Here is a 20,187-nt window from a genome sequence, read left to right on the forward strand (position 1 = left end):
GTCGTGGCCAACTCTGGGGTTGCAGCGCTCATCTTGCTTTATTGGCCGAGGGAGCCAGCCAAAAACAATGTTTAATTGAGAGTTGAAACCCCAAGACATCTTCACCCAACAGCCACTGATGTAATCCTTCTGGTTACTCAATACATATTACTGGCTTAAAATTCAGCCAAGTCATTCTTTTTCCCAATCCAGATTAAAGCTTGGTTGTGGGGGGAAGACATCAAAATGCAGTATTTCATAGGAATGGACAGTGTGGATAAGGATTGTGGCTAATGCCATGTGTACAAGATTTCCCAACCTAGGGGTGAGAGTAACAGGAGTCAATGGAAGTGTGTCTGATGATGACCCTTGTATCTTTGACAGTGTTAGAAGATTGATATTACTACTTGGGGACAATCAGAAGTTTAATGGTAACATGCTAGTGCCCTTAACCACCTGTACTTGTCCAGGTAGCATGATCCAAGGCCAAATGGGAATCTATACCTTTCAGCACAAAGATGCAATAATGAAATTACTCCTGAGATTCAAGTCTACAGCTATCCAAATAAAGATGGTAGAGATTTCTATTCCAGTGGAGTCGCGCCTCAAAACCAGCAAAGGAATAATGCCATCAGAACAGCAATAAAAATATTCCAAATACAAAAATTAGTGTCAAGTAGCAGGATATTTTATTATTGCACAACATACATAGTGCCAAAGGAGAAGAAAGCATACCCAGATGTCATGATGTTGCTTGCAAAGAGTGTGTTGCAATTTTCCATTCACTTTAATATTTGAAAAATGAAAAGTGATTTAAAAAAAGAAAAAAAAGAAATATAAACCAAAAATGCTTTTCAACCACAGAGAAATCGGCAGTCAAAACCCAAAAGTACCAACCTTCTTTTTATATGCAGTATCCAAGGAAACTAACCCAGTTAATCTAGCAACAACTTTTCCTGCTAAATTTAAATGTCATTTAAGCCTAAATGTCGCTTTTAAATTGTAAGTCTATAGGCAGGGTTTGTTCTTTTAAAACTTAATTATGTTACCACACCTGGTTTTTAGCTTAATTGTGTTGCTGTACCTGAAGTCATATTCAGTTTAATATTTTTTGAAGTGTTTGGCACTGGCAAATATTACCCCCACTCTACACCCCAAACTTTACAAGCATAAACTGAAATGTTGTGGTATCCAATACTGCCCCCCCCACTTGTTGGAAGGCATCTGTCAATGGAACAAAGAGTGGGACACTTTTTTTGCTATCATCAATGCAAGCTCCAAGTGCTGAGTAAATCTACATTAGAAATTTGGACAGCCAGTATAGCAGCTTTGGGAAGGACTTCAAAGGGAAGAAATTGTCAAAAATTGCCTCCCTACCTGGCTGCCTTTCATCAGCAGAGAGAACAACACTAGATAACTAAACACACCTTCAAAAGCCTTTTCTGTGCCAAAAGAGGCCACGGCAGCGAAGATGCTCTGCTAAACCTTAGATTTATATACCAAGTAGGATTACTTTTACTTTTAGTGATCAGATTCCTACAGAGCAGATTTAAAAATAAAAGGATTTAAAAATAAAGCTGTAAGTCTCTGAAAATCAGCTTAGCCAAAAACTATAATAATACTTCCACAACTATGCTTGTACGGGTAAGAAAATAAAGCAAACATGGTTGTGGAGGCAAAGAAGTATTTGAGAAAAACTGATCTACATGTACTGCCAGATTAATATGGTGGCACAGGGGAATGCTATTTCGGAGATACAAAGGAAAACACTTTTTTCCAGTTGTTCCTTACTCAGTAGCAGTGAGGGATCCAATGAGATGCCATTTTTAAAAAGGGTGGCAGCTGAAAATGAGAAATGCTTGGAAACTTGCGCTCCTAGCAGATGTTGGCGGTGCACCAGAATAAATGTCAGAGAACCTATGAAATCCAGTAATACTAGAATAACTAAAGTTCTGTTACTCACAAAGGACAAAGATGTTCCAAGAACAACTTTCCAAAGAGTTCTTTGTTGTTCCTGTGCAAACAACTTTGGAAAACTACAACTAACAGATAAAAGTTCATGAATAAATTATTGATCGTTGCCATTCGGGCTCCCGTTCGGAGGGTATATACCCAAACTTGTGAGGCAACAATTCATGAGGATTCAAGTATTGACACATTTCGTTTACATAAACCAAATGCTGTAATGGCAATCATCTCGTGTCTGCTTAGTTGTGCAAGAGATTTTTTCATGAACGTTAGCTATGGAGGCGGAAATACTAAGTGGTAAGTTAGCAATGATCACCTCGAGTGGTTGTGTCTAGTGGCTCTGAGCAATGCATTTTCACAGATTCCAGCAATCAAATGATACTGTACTAGCAATCACAGATGTACTATAACCATACTGCAAACTCATCCTAAAAATAAACATCTTAATTTTTGCTTTGAGGTGCAAAGGATATGCGCAAAGAAAATACTTAGGAAGAGCACGCAGTACAAAACAGTACAAAGCAGTCAAGGCTCCAACCACTTTGTGGGCAGCAATGAGACTGCCCCAGCCTACAGTCCAAATTTTCTGTCTTGGTTCAGCCCATAACATGATAGTGAAGCCAAACCACAATCATTCCATTTAAGAACAAAACAAAAAACAACCCAGCATGCAAAAGTGGCAATGCAAGTATACCTGTTCAACAAAAGAAACTCTTCAGAAGACTTTACAGGGACAGTCAAGTGATGGATTCCATCCCCTACCCAACTTCTAGTGCACCCCTTATCAGCTTGATGAGCCTTTTCTTTAAGGAGAATTTTATCGTATGCAACCAAGGTAAACACCATCCTCTATATACCCAACCAATCACTACGTTCTGCAGAGGGCATCCTGCAGATAGGATCCTATCTGGAGCGCCGCTCTCCACAATGCCAGAATCAGGCCTTTAGTGTAGCAGCACCGACCTTTTGAAAATCTCTCACACTGCCTATTAGATATCAAATGGGCACCGTCTCTATTGTCTTTCAATGTTTCTCTTTCAACAAACTTTCTAAATGGAGATATTCATCCCACTTGGTACTTGTACTGGTTTACTGCTTTTATGTAAGTGCTGTCACAGTTTTAAACTTGTTGTTGCTGGCATCTGTCTGTCTTTATATATTTCTGGCATCATTTTTTAAAAAGTTGTTCTATATGATGTTTTAACTGTTTTTATACAGGTACCTGTTTCATATCTGTTTTTATTGTACGTCAATATGCTTCCGGATGCCTTGTGGTAAGCGATTCATAAATGAAACAAACAACAACATTATTTGGAGGCTCTGAGTGCTTTACTTGTTTATCTCAATGGGTAAGAAACACAAATTAGTAGCAGGAATATTTTACCAGAACAGTTAGTAAGCAACCTTACTCTCCATCACACCAAAATATGGTGTTGTTGTTATTTTTAGAAAAAGAGCCTTTAGAAGACAGCAGGAGGGAAAGGGGAGATTTTATACCATATACAGCTTCTTTTGTGCTTTGCATCTTTTGGGATTCTAAACATCCCAGCGCACCAGTTACTTGGCATTCAACAGGCAACTTCTTCACGTTTACAGTCCTCAGGCAGGAAGAAGGAAACAGCTACAGAGAGCCTTTCATCATCATCACTAACCGTATAGAACTTTCATGTCAAAAATGCTTTGGAAAACGTATCCGTCTTTATCAAAACATTGCAACCAATGACGTGGCCTTCCTGGAAATCTTTGAATTGGAGAATTTTTTCAGTACCCACTGGAGACTTTTCAGAAAATAATCTGATGACCTAGAAAGCGATCTAATTACTTGTATCTAGTAAACAAAGTTAACAGCTTTGAAATTGGCCTGGTATTTATTTGCAATTAGCTCATCGTTTCTAATCAATTTATGAAACGGAAAAATTTCCAAGGAAAAATAAACCACACAGGGCAAATTCCCCCTTGCATCACTGACTGTGACAAGCTAACTATACTGGCCTTTTTGTTTAAGCCAGGGATGGCCTTTTGATTTTTACCATCAGACAATCAAGTCAGGCATGAGGAACCTCTGTTCCTGCAGATGTTGCTGGACTCCAACTACCACTAATCCCAGCCAGTGTGCCCAATGGCCAGGGATGCTGGGGACTGAAGTCCAGCAACATCTGGAAGGCGACAGTGCTTCAGGGCAAACCTCAAATTGTGTTTTTCATTTACAGTTTCACATGACGCTGCAATACGAATGTTGCAGGCTATTTGCCAGGAAGAGCCTTAAGGCAGAGTTCATCCGCCCGTATCTTAATTGAAAGCACTAGCTGTGGCCAAGGTTTGTTCTTGGCTACAACTCGTGGTTAGCAAGGAGGGAGCTTAATTAAACCTTTGAAATTCAGTAATACTTTAAAAAAGCTATTCCAGGATAACAGAAGTGCCAAGTTCTGCCCAACATGGGGGGGGGGGGAATCGCACACATGTGACAGCACCATGAGGTCCTAGTAGGCCCACTGCCATGGCGAGGCCCAGCAAGACCTACTGTGGTAAGACCCAGGCCCTCACGTTTGGGGGGCTTCAGCCCCGTCCCAACAGATTTGCGGGGCTGAAGACACCTGTAGAGTTGGTGCCTCTGTGGGATAACTAATAATTAAAAGCAAAAATAGGGAGGATGGGGCTCTCAATGGTTACCTCACTGCCTGAGGCACTGGCCCTGTTTGAAGGTTTCCAACAGGCACCTGGTTAGCCACTATGAGTACAGGATGCTGGACTAGATGGGCCATTGGCCTGATCCTGCAGGACTCTTCTTATGAGCACTCTTGAGATCCATTCATGTATTTTCGTTGTACTTTTGTTTTTCAATAACAAGAGGCACTGTTTTACGTTTTTTCCCCCCGGCATCACAAATGTGGTTCTCTCCGTTCCCTTGGATCAATTTGCTGCATATGTGAACCACCAGGTCAAGTTATTCTGGAGTCCAGATGCATCTGATTATCTTGAGAAGTTGTAGCCTAATTAAAATCCCTCACCCACATCTGTTTCCTTGCAAGATTTAAGTGTTTCACCCCTGCAAGAGCAGCAGCAAATCTACAACCAGCCCCAAATCACAGGCACTAAATCAATGGACATCTAGGAGAGGACCCTCATCTGCTCCACATATGTAAAAATGCATTGATAAAGATAAGATATCTGGCTCTCACTCAGCCTTGCATGTGCTTTACATTAAACCCAGAAAATGCATATCCTTCAACCCAGAGTCCAAATCTCGCATCTGGTACAAAACATCATTTGTACTTCTTCAACTAATACGTATGTCTGTTTTCACTAAGTAAGGACTGGGATTCCTCACCAACAGAATTTTTTAAAAATCAAACTTTTCACAGATCACACAGCAGTTGCTTGTTTTCTAAGTCAATTTTTTCATACCATGCAAAATATGAGCAACTGGTATTTTTTCAAAATACTTTCACTATGCACAACAGAGCAAGCAATTTAGCAGTGGACATTCTGAAATTTGATTATGAATAATGAAAAATCAAGCTTCACTTAGGTATTCACTGAATTCTTTCTCTCTATGTCTGAAACTGATATAATGGACAGTGATAATGTATGTGGTTCCGAAAAACTGAAATAAATTCATTATTTGTTTTTAGATTCTCTTAACAAAGGAAATATTTGCTGTTTCTGTTTTAAGCCAATGTAATTCATACAGGGATCAACTATTCAGGTACATATATCACTAGTTTTCTTCTTTTTAGTCTGAGGAGAGATGTAACTTAAATGAAGAGCTGAGTTGACAATGCTATGAACATGTAGAATCATAGAATCATAGAGTTGGAAGAGACCACAAGGGCCATCGAGTCCAACCCCCTGCCAAGCAGGAAACACCATCAGAGCACTCCTGACATATGGTTGTCAAGCCTCTGCTTAAAGACCTCCAAAGAAGGAGACTCCACCACACTCCTTGGCAGCAAATTCCACTGTCGAACAGCTCTTACTGTCAGGAAGTTCTTCCTAATGTTTAGGTGGAATCTTCTTTCTTGTAGTTTGGATCCATTGCTCCGTGTCCGCTTCTCTGGAGAAGCAGAAAACAACCTTTCTCCCTCCTCTATGTGACATCCTTTTATATATTTGAACATGGCTATCATATCACCCCTTAACCTCCTCTTCTCCAGGCTAAACATGCCCAGCTCTCTTAGCCGTTCCTCATAAGGCATCATTTCCAGGCCTTTGACCATTTTGGTTGCCCTCCTCTGGACACGTTCCAGTTTGTCAGTGTCCTTCTTGAACTGTGGTGCCCAGAACTGGACACAGTACTCCAGGTGAGATCTGACCAGAGCAGAATACAGTGGCACTATTACTTCCCTTGATCTAGATGCTATACTCCTATTGATGCAGCCCAGAATTGCATTGACTTTTTTAGCTGCTGCGTCACACTGTTGGCTCATGTCAAGTTTGTGGTCAACCAAAACTCCTAGATCCTTTTCACATGTACTGCTTTCAAGCCAGGTATCACCCATCTTGTATTTGTGCATCTCATTTTTTTTGCCCAAGTGCAATACTTTACATTTTTCCCTGTTAAAATTCATCTTGTTGTTTTGGCCCAGTTCTCTAATCTGTCAAGGTCATTTTGAAGTGTGATCCTGTCCTCTGGGGTGTTAGCCACCCCTCCTAGTTTGGTGTCATCTGCAAATTTGATCAGGATGCCCTTGAGTCCATCATCCAAGTCGTTGATAAAGATGTTGAATAAGACCGGGCCCAAGACCGAACCCTGTGGAACCCCACTAGTCACTCTTCTCCAGGATGCAGAGGAACCATTGATGAGCACCCTTTGGGTTCGGTCAGTCAGCCAGTTACAAATCCACTGAGTGTAAGTCAGTTCTCTTTTTATATTTATGTCTTTCTTTACTTGATCAGTAAATACAATGCCAGGATATCAGTCAAACTTTATTATGGTCTTATGAGCCATTCAGGTTAAAATACAGCGCACAGATAACAGAAAAATTGCATAATTGTGTCCTCCCTGTCTTAGTCTAGGATTCTAACCACTAAGCACATTGGGTCTCTTCAAAACAACAGGCAGCTGAGTGAGATGGGAGGAATCACCAACTAAACCATGGTTTATCGTGATAGCAACAAGGCTGATTTTTTAAATTAACAATAGTTTAGAGCACTATGCTCAAACCCTAAAACTCTGATTATTCTTAAGGATAGTTTGTTGAAACAAGCCAGCTTTGTGACCTATGATTTGAAGATGGCTTTCCACAGACAAACTACAGATAAGATTAACCACATGTTGGGGGTAAGGTAGAAATCTGGGGTTAATGAAAAATGGAAGTGAAAAAACAACTTGTTCCCATCACGATAAGCCAGCTCAGTACTAGTGGGAAGGAAATGACTAGGGGGTGATAGTCCAGGATCCGAGCACACAAGAATGTGTACTTCGGAGAGTATTTTTCCTTTTAAGAGTGAGATAATACTAAGCAGCATTAAGCAATATTGGAAAATATCAAAATACATTGCATAAATGCTAAAGGGTGGGGGAAACAAATATGCAAATCAAATATCAATTAAAATATTTATATACTTACTGGTTTAGCTCTACATCCAGGATGAAAGAAGATCCAAAGGCATCAACTTGGAAGCTGGCTCGGGCAATATGAGTGGACTGCAATGTTTAAAAAAAGTGAAATGGATTAGCATTCAACCAATGCATTCTTTTAAATTCACGACAGGAAAAAATATATACTTCGCACTAGCACAAACATACTGAGGCACATTTAAGGATAATTGAGCTGATTTTTTTTTCCCATGGGAATGTGAGGTTTTGTAGAGCAGCATAAAGAGCTGACTATACCACCTTATACAGGGATTACTAATTCTGGCACATTTAACATCCTTTACAGATGAGGAAATAGTTCTCTCAGTTTTGCTGTCCCAGATGGGGGCTATTTACTGTACAAACCAATCTCAGTGTTATTGCCCATTTCAAAGGGCATGGCTGCCCACAAAGAATACTGGGAACAATGATTAATGATTAAAGCAATTACCTACAATATATTTTGGGAAGTTGCCTGCTGCTGTACATTTGGATCCCTACTAAGATATCACAACAAAATTTCACATGATGCTTCCAAGATCAAGCAGTAGTTTTCTGTCTATGTTTGGATACAATTAGACACAACTCTGTATAAAGATGGCAGACTGAACTTTCTCAAAACCACAAAGGTGTCCCCCCCCCTTTGACTTCCCAAGCAATGACAGGTTTGAGGTTGCTAGTGAATTAATCAATAAGAATTAATTGATTAATGTCATTTTTCTTCTATACACTGAAATTGTATATGCTTGTAATATGTATGGTTCTGAAATAAAAATAATTAAAAGCACTGGGTGAGAGAGCTGGATTTAGCAGTTTTTATATTTTCACAAAGAAACTCGTATGTCATGTCCTTGTAGGCACAGCTAGGAAGCTTTTCATCTGCCCCAATGGCTCATGTACAGGTTATCCCTAGTAACTTCCCTCTACAAAAAGTCTATATGGCTGCTTATGCATGCTTTGTGCAAATGGCCCAATTTATGAGATACCATATTTTTCGCTCTATGAGACGCACCAGACCATAAGACGCACCTAGTTTTTGGAGGAGGAAAACATGAAAAAAATATTCTGAATCTCAGAAGCCAGAACAGCAAGAGGGATCACTGCACAGTGAAAGCAGCAATCCCTCTTGCTGTTCTGGCTTCTGGGATAGCTGCGCAGCCTGCATTCGCTCCATAAGACGCACACACATTCCCTCTTACTTTTTAGGAGGGAAAAAGTGAGTCTTATAGAGAAAAAAATATGGTAAAAGCAAGATCCCAGATAATTGTTCTGTATATGGACAATCGCCAAGAGGTTCTTTTATCATATTTGTACTGATACTGAATCTCACTTCAACCAGTTCAGAAGAATCAGTCATTAAGTTGCAACTGATGCCATTGCTGCCTTACAATATCTGCTGCCTGAGGCAGGCACTTCACACTGTCTAACAGCAGGGTCGGCCTTGACTGGCTGTACAGATAAAGTACATATGTATTATACTTCAGCACACAACAGAGGGGGAGAAAAGGCAGTAAGCATTCTCTATGGTTTTCCAGGCAAAATACAATCTGACACATTCTTAAAGACATGTACTGTGCTGAAAAAAACAAAGCCATGGGAAATATTTAGAAGGAATTTTTATAAAGAGGAAGAAGTGAGGCATGGGAGAAGGAAATGGCCCAATTCCAAGAACTACTGCATAGTTAAGTATTTCTGGAAAGGCTTTCTGGCTGACTCTCACTTGTCGGTAAATTAGAGGGTTATTTGACCAAACATGGCTGCTTCGCTTAAAAGACTGCTAGTTGAAGCCTGTATGGAAGTCTTTATGAACAAAATCCTCATTTTAATGAGGAAGGAGCCCATTGTGGCTTGCCAATTATACCAATGTCTGTTTTGACATTGGCAACTGAGAAGCACTGACTGCTTGGGAACAAGTGCTTAGTCAACGTGTTTGAAGAGATGAACCTTGAGTACGAGACAGTAAGGAAGTTATTATGGGTTATTTCTGACTAAGGAATCAGCTATACAGCTGCAAATGAAACGTTTTAAGTGTGTTGTAAAGTGCATTATACAAATGTGGCACTAGATGGCAAGGGTGAGCCATGGTAAATTCAATATATTTTTCAAACAGTGTTTGTTTGTTTGTTTAAGCATTTTCACAGCGTTTTTTTTATATGTGTCTAGATTCCACCTTGATCATACTCAAGAGTATGGAGATTAGATCCCTCCAAACACATCAGAAGTAAAAAGGAAACATTACAGAAGATCTACCGAATACAGTCAAAAAGAGAACTATAGCCACTATGGGTAAGCTTACGTTTCTGCTCAAAATGTGCTCAAGACATACCTTGCTCATGTTTCGAAAATGTAATATTCTAATTTCTGCTTATGACTAAGGAGGAACATCACATTTAGATGCCGTGTGTGTGTGTGTGTCTTCTTACTGGTACACATCATCTTACTACCCAAAAGAGCAGTGAACTTTCTGTAATAGTCAGCATACACTAACAAAATGTTTGCTATTTCCAAGCAAGATATGGAAACAGATTCTGGGCAAAAAAGAGAAAGTACATGGTAAGAACTCTAGAATTCTGCAAATTCAGGACAGACCAATCAACAGGTATTAGGCACAATGGCTAAACATGCCCTCCAAGTTCAAGCACACACTTCTGAGTACCAGTTGCTGGGATCACAAGCAGGAGAGTGCTGTTGCCATCATGGGCTGCTTGTGAGCTTCCCATAGGCATCTGGCAAGCCACTTTTGGGAACCCAAGATGGCAGACTCAATGGAGCTTAAATCTGATCCAGCAGGCTGCTGCTTTTTCTTAGCTGCCATTTCTAAAGCCCCAGGCTCCTCTTCCACTGCTTTGATTCACAGATAGCATTTCCAGTTCTCCCAATCAGCACATGGCTTCCATACAGGTTCAATCTCCAACCTTTCCAGGTATGTCTGAGAAAGCCTGAAGCCCTGGAGAGCTGCTGCAGTCAGTGTAGTAGACAGTACTGAGCTAGATGGACCAATGTTTTGCCTCAGTATAGGGCAGATTCCTATGTTCCTATGGTTTGCAGGCCTGGGGACAAGCCACATGTTCATGCGCTCTCCCCCGCATCCTGCCTGCGCCCCACACATGCTAGCGTCCATGAGTTACTGCCTGGCACCTAAAACAAACATAATTCTTCTTACCTAACTGGTGCCTCAGTGTTAATTTGTGGGTAACAGAAAATGAGCAATTACATCAGAGAGGCTGGGGAAAGAAAGGGATAGGTGAGAGGGCTCGCTTTTTTGTTTGTTTGTCTGGGAGAAAAGTTGAGATATACCTGTGAGAGAAGACTTCGCATTCTTCTAATTCTTTTTCGTCTTTCTTTTTTCTTTGTTTGTTTTGTTTGTTTGTTTGTTTGTTTGTTTGTTTGTTGCATTATGAGAAGTCTTAATAAAATTTCTTTTAAAGAAAATAACTGACAAACTATAGCTTGTGCTTGCTTGTTTGAAAAAGGATCACTCCTTGCTCCGTTCCTGGTGATATCACATTTCCTGCTTTCCCTGGTAAGTTTGGTCATTGTGAAGAGTCTGCCCACAAGTTTCAAACACTATGAGAAATCACTGTTTCACAACATCCCATGTAGTACCTATCACCACATAGCCAACTGCACACATTCAACACGGTCATGCTGAACTAATCCAGAAGAGGTTCTCGAATATATCACCACCACAGCTGCTAATGGAACATATGGGAGACACCACAACTTCATCCTTGTCAAGTGCTTCTGACAACACAAAAGGTAGAGATTAACAGCAAAGAGTCTTTGAAACTAAAGGCATTTTCCACATGAGGCTCAAATCAGTTGACGCCCACATTTCTCCATGAAGTGAATGCAAACTCTCCAGGTAACACAAAGGGTTTCCTTAACACAAAGTCAGCCTGGAATGGAAAACCTTGAGCTCACTGTTTCTATACTCAGGATAAGGAACCTTTATAAGCCACAGCTTCTGGGGCCACATTTCCTAGAGAAAATTTGGGTGGAGCCATAGGTGAACAGCAGGCTACATTCAAACCAGTGAAGTTGCGTGGAGAGAACACTGGGGCGGTTGCCCCAGGTGCAAAATTTGTTAGGAGTGCAAAATTTCAAAACCCTGTGTTGGACAGCTACCATTGCCGGACTCCTCTGAAAATGGCTTCTCCATACAAACCAGGAAGTGACTTCTGCAGAAAAAATAATGACTCTGAGGCCGCAACCTCCTGAGTGATGCAGGCATCTTAGGGCAGCAGTTGAATGCACATGGGTATTCCATCTGTTTCCCTCCAACCCACCCAACCCTCCATGCAGCCCCAAGCACTGGCAACCCATGCTACGGCACTGACTCCAACTACATAGGACAGAGGTATCTGCACCCCGCCATCAAACATTTCAGTTATATAAAGTTAAGGGAAGCCCATTTTGAACACAGAAAATTTCCAAGTCTTTGAAGTATATAAATATTCATACAGCTTGATCATATGCATGCTTTATTCACAAATTAAGTTCCATTGAGTTCAAAAAGTTTACTGCCTTGTAAAATGCACACAGGATTTCAGCCTGAATCAAAACGCTCTAAAACTGAACATTTAAGCATTTTTATTATGGAAAATTATTATATATAAGAAAATTGTCCAGCAAATATAAAGAAGGAAACATGAAATTCTACTTATTAGATATATTTAACATTATAAAAAAGATCATAAATATTTCAATGAATATTTTAAAGCATTTATGAGAACCTTCCATCCAACAACGTTCAAGCATTTATGAGGACCTTTCTTTCAGGATTCTTTTTTTTTAATGGAGTAAGCAAATTATTCAATCAACCCAGCAATACAATACCCAGCTGCAGTAAACAAGGAAAGAGAATTCTCTGTTGAATCAGCACTAACCGAAAGGAGAAAAAAATGAAGACAAGTATTGCAGCTCTAGTAGGCAATACTCAGAGCAGGAACCTATTCTTGAATCCTCTGTAATCTGTGGCAGAGACCTTCTCCAGCACATACACACGCGCACCCCTAAAACGCTGCTATTGTCCTCAAGAGAACCCTGCCTAGGGCAAGAAGGAAGACAGTAGTTCTAGCAAATCTAACTTACAAAGAAAGGATTAAAAATTTATTCTCACATAAAGGAAGCCTCTCTGTAAGTTCAAAGATGCTTAAGAGGGTTAAAAGAGGGAATGATCAAAATGTAAACAGTTTCATTCCTTCTCCTGGAGCACAAACATCTGCATTTAAACTTCTAGCATAGCCAATGTGGTGTCTCAGCTCAGCTCTTGCTGGACTACAGCTCCCAGAATCCCTGACCACTGACCAAGCTGGCTGGGGCTCTTGGGAGCTGTAGTCCAACAATATGTGGAGTGAACCCAATGGGCCACCCACTTCCAGCTCATTTGGTCCCTATAGGCTTGGGGTGGGTAACAGCAAGCTAACAGATAACACAAAATATTTGTTGTTGTTGTTGTTTAGTCATTTCCGACTCTTCGTGACCCCATGGACCAGAGCACGCCAGGCACTCCTGTCTTCCACTGCCTCCCACAGTTTGGTCAAACTCATGTTCGTAGCTTCGAGAACACTGTCCAACCATCTCATCCTCTGTCCTCCCCTTCTCCTTGTGCCCTCCATCTTTCCCAATATCAGGGTCTTTTCCAGGGAGTCTTCCCTTCTCATGAGGTGGCCAAAATATTGGAGTCTCAGCTTCAGGATCTGCCCTTCCAATGAGCACTCAGGGCTGATTTCCTTAAGAATGGATTGGTTTGATCTTCTTACAGTCCGTGGGACTCTCAAGAGTCTCCTCCAACACCAGAATTCAAAAGCATCAATTCTTCGGTGATCAGCCTTCTTCATGATCCAGCTCTCATTTCCATACATCACTACTGCGAAAACCATAGCTTTCACTATGCGGACCTTTGTTGGCAAGGTGATGTCTCTGCTTTTTAAGATGCTGTCTAGGTTTGTCATTGCTTTTCTCCCAAGAAGCAGGCGTCTTTTAATTTCGTGGCTGCTGTCACCATCTGCAGTGATCATGGAGCCCAAGAAAGTAAAATCTCTCACTGCCTCCATTTCTTCCCCTTCTATTTGCCAGGAGGTGATGGGACCAGTGGCCATGATCTTCGTTTTTTTGATGTTGAGATTCAAACCATATTTTGCACTCTCCTCTTTCACCCTCATTAAAAGGTTCTTTAATTCCTCCTCACTTTCTACCATCAAGGTTGTGTCATCTGCATATCTGAGGTTGTTGATATTTCTTCCGGCAATCTTAATTCTGGCTAGGGATTCATCCAGCCCAGCCTTTCGCATGATGAATTCTGCATATAAGTTAAATAAGCAGGGAGACAATATACAGCCTTATCGTACTCCTTTCCCAATTTTGAACCAATCAGTTGTTACATATCCAGTTCTAACTGTAGCTTCTTGTCCCACATAGAGATTTCTCAGGAGACAGATGAGGTGATCAGGCAACACAAAATATTACACACCATTAAAAACCAGAGCTGGGAGGGAAGAACCTCTAGAAATCCAATCGTAGCTGTTGCAAGCAATGCACCGTGATCATGAGGATAAGCTAATGTGGGAGCTACACCAGCTCCAACACCTTTGCAAAGCAAGAGCAGGAGATTATTGGGGTGCTGCTGGAAGGAGAAAATGCTGCCATCTGTCAACAATTTTTCTGTTTTGCAACCAAAGAGAAATAAGCAGCCACAGACCTCCAAGCACTTCTGCAATCAAGATCAACTTTTTACAAGCTTCTGCCCTCCAGTCGTTTTGGACCATATCTCTCATCAGTCCTAGCAAAATATCTGGAGGGCACCATGTTGGTGAAAGCTGATCTACAGGGTGCAGTCCTTGGACAATGCAGGCAGGGATGGTATTATAGCTATAGCATTTGAAATACTGTGCAGAAACAATGGAGAAAGAAAGCACTGTGCAAAGCGTGGCAAATTAATTATAGGTATGATCCTATCTATGTAAGTAATTGTTATTATTTATTTTCCATAAAAAATAAAATCAAATGTTCTCTTTTATTGCAAGTGTATTGTCTGCAATTAAACAGGGAAAAGGAAAAAGACAGGCAAAAAGCAAGTCATGGAAGTTACTAGCATTCAGATGAGGAGACAGAAGTTAGATATATTCTTTTAACTGTTTGGAATATTCTTTTATCCGAGAAACAAAACACGCTGCTTTCCTGGCTTGCAAGAAGTGAGACTCTGGGATCTTGACTGCTGGTATGGTTTTAGTGGAGCTACCTTTGAAGGTGACTGAAAAACTACAACTAATCTAGATTGCTGCAGCTAGACTGGTGACTAGGAGTGGCCACCAGGACCGTATGACACCAGTCTTAAAGGATTTACATTGGTTCCCAATACATTTACAAGCATAATCAAAAGCGTTAGTGTGGACCTTTAAAGCCCTAAAAGCTTTCAGTCCTACATACCATTGTTTAGCCCGGACACTGCGGTCCAGATCCAAGGGCCTCCACTTTACTGCGAGAAGTGAAGTTACAGGGAACCAGGCAGAGGGCCTTCTCAGTAGTGGCACCTATGATATGAAACACCTTCCCATCAGATGTCAAGGAAATGAACAAATATCTGACTTTCTGAAGGCAGCCCTGCATAGGGAAGTTTTTAATGTTTGATGTTTCACTGAGTTTTAAATCTTCTGTTGGGAACCGCCCAGAGCGGCCGGGGCAACGGTCAGCTGGGTGGCATATAAACAATAAAAGTAGTGGTAGTAGTAGTAGTAGTTTCTGTTTTATACGGGCCGTTTTAATGCTGCTTTTTAGATTATTTTGCATTGTGTAGTTTACTGTATTACCATAGATTGGTGGGGCCATAGCTTAGCGGCACAGCAACTGCTTTCCACACATAAGATCCTAGGTTCAGTCCCCAGCCTCTCCAGGAAGGGCTGGCGGATACCCTTGCCTAAAATCCTTGAGAGCTACTACCAATCAGTGTAGACAATACTGAAGTACATGGACCAGTTGGTCTGAATTGGTGTGAGACAGCTTCTTATATCCCTATGCCATATATTATACAGAGAACATCCGCAAGGCAACAAGTGAATCCCAGCTGAGTTTGTTTAGGATTGCAGACTGAGCATCTACATAATTCTCAGGTGGGTCTTCCTGCCCAAGCTGTAAATTATTCAACCCTCATATGCATTAAGATTACGAAGAAGTAATTTAGGGGTCATTACCTTTGTGACCCATTATAAATTATATATTAGCACTGCACTATGCACTGCTGATTTTGCAGTGGCCATTGAATGGAACAAAGAAATGGACACTCCATCAGTCATATCTGGTACTTGGAACATCCAATTTACGTGGAGAAGCAACATGTCCACTTCCTATAAAAACTGATTCACTTACCGACCTTGGAACTATTTATAGAACTGCTGGTCACAAATTAAGAGTTATATTAGCTCTAAGAGATAACCCAAATTGAGAATAAAGTCTAAAATAAAAAAGGAAAATAAAATGCACACCAGTTTATAAACAATTGAAATTACCCGTATTTTTCGCTCTATAAGATGCACCAGACCATAAAATGCACCTAGTTTTTGGAGGAGGAAAACGAGAAAAAAAATATTCTGAATCTCAGAAGCCAGAACAGCAAGAGGGATCGCTGCACAGTGAAAACAGCGATCCCTCTTGCTGTTCTGGCTTCTGGGATAGCTGCGCAGCCCGCATTCGCTCCATAAGACGCACACACATTTCCCCTTACTTTTTAGGAGGGAAAAAGTGAGTCTTATAGAGCAAAAAATACGGTACTAAGAATGTGTGACCTACCAGGACTGGGCACAAGGCAGACGGGATCCACTGGCACATCTCTGGGTGATTTGCAGTAAATTAACAAGGATCATTGACTCCCAATTGTTTAGCAATGGCAACAACAATAAAATCTTTAATATAAAAAAACAAAAACAAAACAAAGGTGCTCTCTATTAAGCTGCTTGGCTAAAGAAAGCTTGAGGGGGAACTAGGAGTTTTGCATGATGGGACTGTGAGCGCAATGGTGGCTGGTGACCACTGGAACTGATAGGGTAGAAGGTAGGAGGCCCAACAGTAGGTGGTGCTAGAACCAATGACAGGCAGAACCAACTCATTCTAGTTTTCTCCTCCTCTTCCTCCATGCTGAAGACTCCAAGGGCAACCCTGAGAGTGAGGGTGCTGGCAGCCAGTGCTACCTTCTACAGTGGTTATAATGCCCCATTAGACCTCCACTGGCAAATTCCTAGCTTTGAGGAGGTGCTCGGAGGTGCCATGCACCTTAATTCTAAATGCATTTTCTTTTGAAGCTGAATCACCCGACGTTGCTTCTCTCTGGAACTCTGCTGCCCTTTGCCGCCTGCTGAGTCACACAGGAATCTTTCTGCATCCTTTTCCCCCCTTGCAAGGGCAAACTCCCTGAATGCAAGTGCAATGCTTACAACCCCACATCTAAACACTCATACCGCAATAATGAGATGCACATTTTGCTAATGCTAGAAAATTCCACCCCAGGCAGCATGGCGATCTGGAGGAGGGATCAAGGGTGGCACGATAAATTTATCATGAGCCGGAAAGCTGCAATTCATTTACATATCCCTGATATAAACAAAGTGGATGCCAAACGACATACGAGCCTACTGGTGCTAACACTTACCATAATTCTTAAATTGTAAATGTGAAAACTTATAAGCAGGTCACCCCACTGAGGCCTCTCCTGGCACCCACAAGGTTCCCTCTCCTAGCCCGGCTGAAATTAGGCTTGGAAGAAGCAGTGTGAGCTTGCTTGCGAAGCATGTGTGTAAGTGTTGTACCCACAACCGTAGAGCCGGTTTGCAAATGTGCCCACAGGTCCAAAAAGGTGGGTGACCCGATGGTTTCCTGAATGGACAACTGACTTGCAAAGGTGGGAATTGAAATCAAAAGTGTGTGAGAGGGAGAAACAGCCTGTCCCCCCTCTCACACAAAAATAAATAAATTTGAGGCAGGGACAGAGAGAACTCTGAGCTCCTGAAATCCCACTGGGGACACAGGATCTCTCTTTAGCTTTCCAACATATCGTAACAGCTGTTGTTCTTGTATAAAGAATATATTATATTGGGGAAAATAAGCAAATATTCACACGATGTCAATCCTGATGGGTTTTAGGTATCTTGTAGAGACATATTTATTTATTTATTTATTCATTCATTCATTTGATTAAGATGACCAGAGGAGGTGTCCTGCTGTTCTCACAGTGCTGTGATGCAACTCTGATATATTGCTGCTGTGGTTTGACATTTCAGATGATTTTATTATGTACCCTACGTCTTCGTGTCGTATATCTTCGTGTTGTATCCTCCTCTGGGATTGCTTTTAATGGACGGAGAGTCATAAATCACCTGAATAAGTACACAACAGCTATGCCTACATAACTGTTACAAAAACTGTTCCATCTTCTGTGCTTCTTCATCCAAAGAAAACAACAAAATCTCATATATGTATACTAAGCGGCATGTCCTACCACATTTCATGGGCTTGTTCCTAGGTAAGGGTGTCCAGGAGTCCAGCTTAAAACCAATGCTGCTGATTCTGAAAAAGTTGTAGCTTTTTGCGGTTCTTTAAACCCAGGCCAGGCCAGAGAAGATCCTGCTCTGAAGCCCTGGAAAGCCACTGCCAGTCTGTGAAAACCAGGGATGTAGAAGCCGCTTTTTTCCAGATGCTGTTGGCCTCCAACTCTCAACAGCCCTAGCTAGCAAGCCCAATGGTTAGGAACAGTGTTAGAAAATCAGATATATAATGTAATTGCCAAATGGAACCTTAAACATGGGCTGCGGTCGCCACAATGGAATGTCTAGGCACCGTATTCCCCCCCCCCCCATGAACTATTTATTTCTTCATTATTATTATTATTATTATTTCCATTTCTATACCGCTTTATATCTTAAGGAACAAATCTCAAAAAGTTTAAAACGCATTAAAACATCAAATAAAACAACCTAGAATAAAACTAATTCAAGCATCCAGGAAAATATTTCAGATCCTGACATTTTGCTTTCCCTAGTGGCCAACGTGGCATCCAGAGTTTTCCACATAGTCACAATTGGACCGGCACCAGTCACAAATCACACATGGATAATTTCAAGCACTAGTCGGGAATGACAGGAGTTGTAGACCAACAACATCTGGAGGGCCACAGGTTCTCCAGGCTGGCACAGGGAATAGCGAGTGAAATAGGCCAACAATCCCATCTTTGTATGTTCCTAGGAAAGTTCCTTCCACTGAAGGAATCAGAGGGGAGGGCAGACATGGAACCATTTATATTTATCACGTTCATGTCCTACCATTCCTCCAGGGTGACATACATAAGGTCATCTGATTTTAGCCTTGCAGGAACCTCACGGTGGAAGATCTAGCAATTTGTGCAAGACCATCTTGTGATGGCTGAGCAAGGACTTGAGCCTATACATCCCAGTTCCAAAATCAAACATCCTACCAAAATGCGGTTTCTTGCACACAATCTGCCAAGCAAGAGTCAAACCAAGCATGGTATGAAAAAGGTTCCTAATTGGATGTACTTCTTTTTATTTTAAAAAAAGCAAAATTATTGGGGAGTTTACCTCTTCATCAAAGCCTCAATTCAAGTCTCCTTCCCCTACAAAATATTACCCTACTGTTAACTATAGATGGGAAACCGTGTGAGTTTTTCTTCTTCTGCAGGGACTTTTCTCATCGGGGGGACGATTGGAGCCAAAGAATTATCCCCTTCCCTTGCAGTCCTTTTCCAAACACCCACGTACTGCTTTTCAAAAATAGAAAGACATCAGGAATTCCAACCAAGGAGCTCCCACATCATATGTAGTTCTATCCTCAGGTCTCATGCCTGCAGGTGAATTGTCCTTTCTGGGAATCACCCACCGTTTTTCAAAGCAACATTAAAGTCCTGCAATCTAAAATCACTTTAGGCAAAAGAATGTTGCACTTGGAATGGATCTCACTGGTAAGACTGTAAGCTCTCAACTACACTCAACCAACCATGAATGATAGACACAGTGAAGCTAATTGAGCATCCTTGAGTAAACATCATGAATCAAATTTAAGAGTGTCCTGTGACAACGTTATTGCAATTTCCTAGTGGCAATGAACACATCAGCTGCAGAAACTCTCACTCTCTAAAGACACTGCGGGCAGCCCCAATCCAGCATTTGTTTATCCTTAATCAAGCCAGGGAACTCTTGCTGATTCTGTAACTCTTAGGCATTTCTGAACATCACTTTAATATCCACTCTCCACAGACTGAACAAATAGTTTCCTTAACCATATAGTAGGTCTTGGATCGCGCATTCTTCATTCATTCATTCCTAGGTTCTCTTAAACAGCCATGCATGTTTAGGGCTCTCTAAAGAAACAGTTCATCAGATGGCACAACTATTTCTGCAATTTACTTTTCGGGTCGCATGCAGGGAATCCAAGACTGACTTGCCCCACCTCTGTTCCAGGGTATAAAAACAATTTGTTCCCAGAAGAGTTCTTGTATAGGCTTCTTCTGGACATACTAGTTTTTTCACTATATGAATATTTTCCCCCATCAGGGTGCAATTAAACCATTTTAGATCATGCCTTAAAGGCCTCCGGTCTGAAGTGGTGCAATTCTGGAACAGTATTGCCATGTCATGTTTGTCTTTTAGAACCTGTGA

General features: G+C 41.3%; 1 protein-coding gene across 13 annotated transcripts in view; it reads right to left on the reverse strand.

Annotated features, from left to right (window-relative positions):
* Positions 1–20,187, reverse strand: part of ADAM22 (ADAM metallopeptidase domain 22) — a 120,020-nt gene that overhangs the window by 90,605 nt on the left and 9,228 nt on the right. For all 13 annotated transcript variants that reach the window (XM_081931555.1, XM_081931549.1, XM_081931554.1 and 10 more), the window contains exon 3: positions 7,518–7,594. In XM_081931555.1, the coding sequence (XP_081787681.1) occupies positions 7,518–7,594 (77 nt within the window). The remainder of the gene's footprint in view (positions 1–7,517; positions 7,595–20,187) is intronic.

This window comes from Podarcis melisellensis, assembly GCF_964234715.1.
Source record: "Podarcis melisellensis genome assembly, chromosome: 12".
NCBI classification, from domain to species: Eukaryota; Metazoa; Chordata; class Lepidosauria; order Squamata; family Lacertidae; genus Podarcis; species Podarcis melisellensis.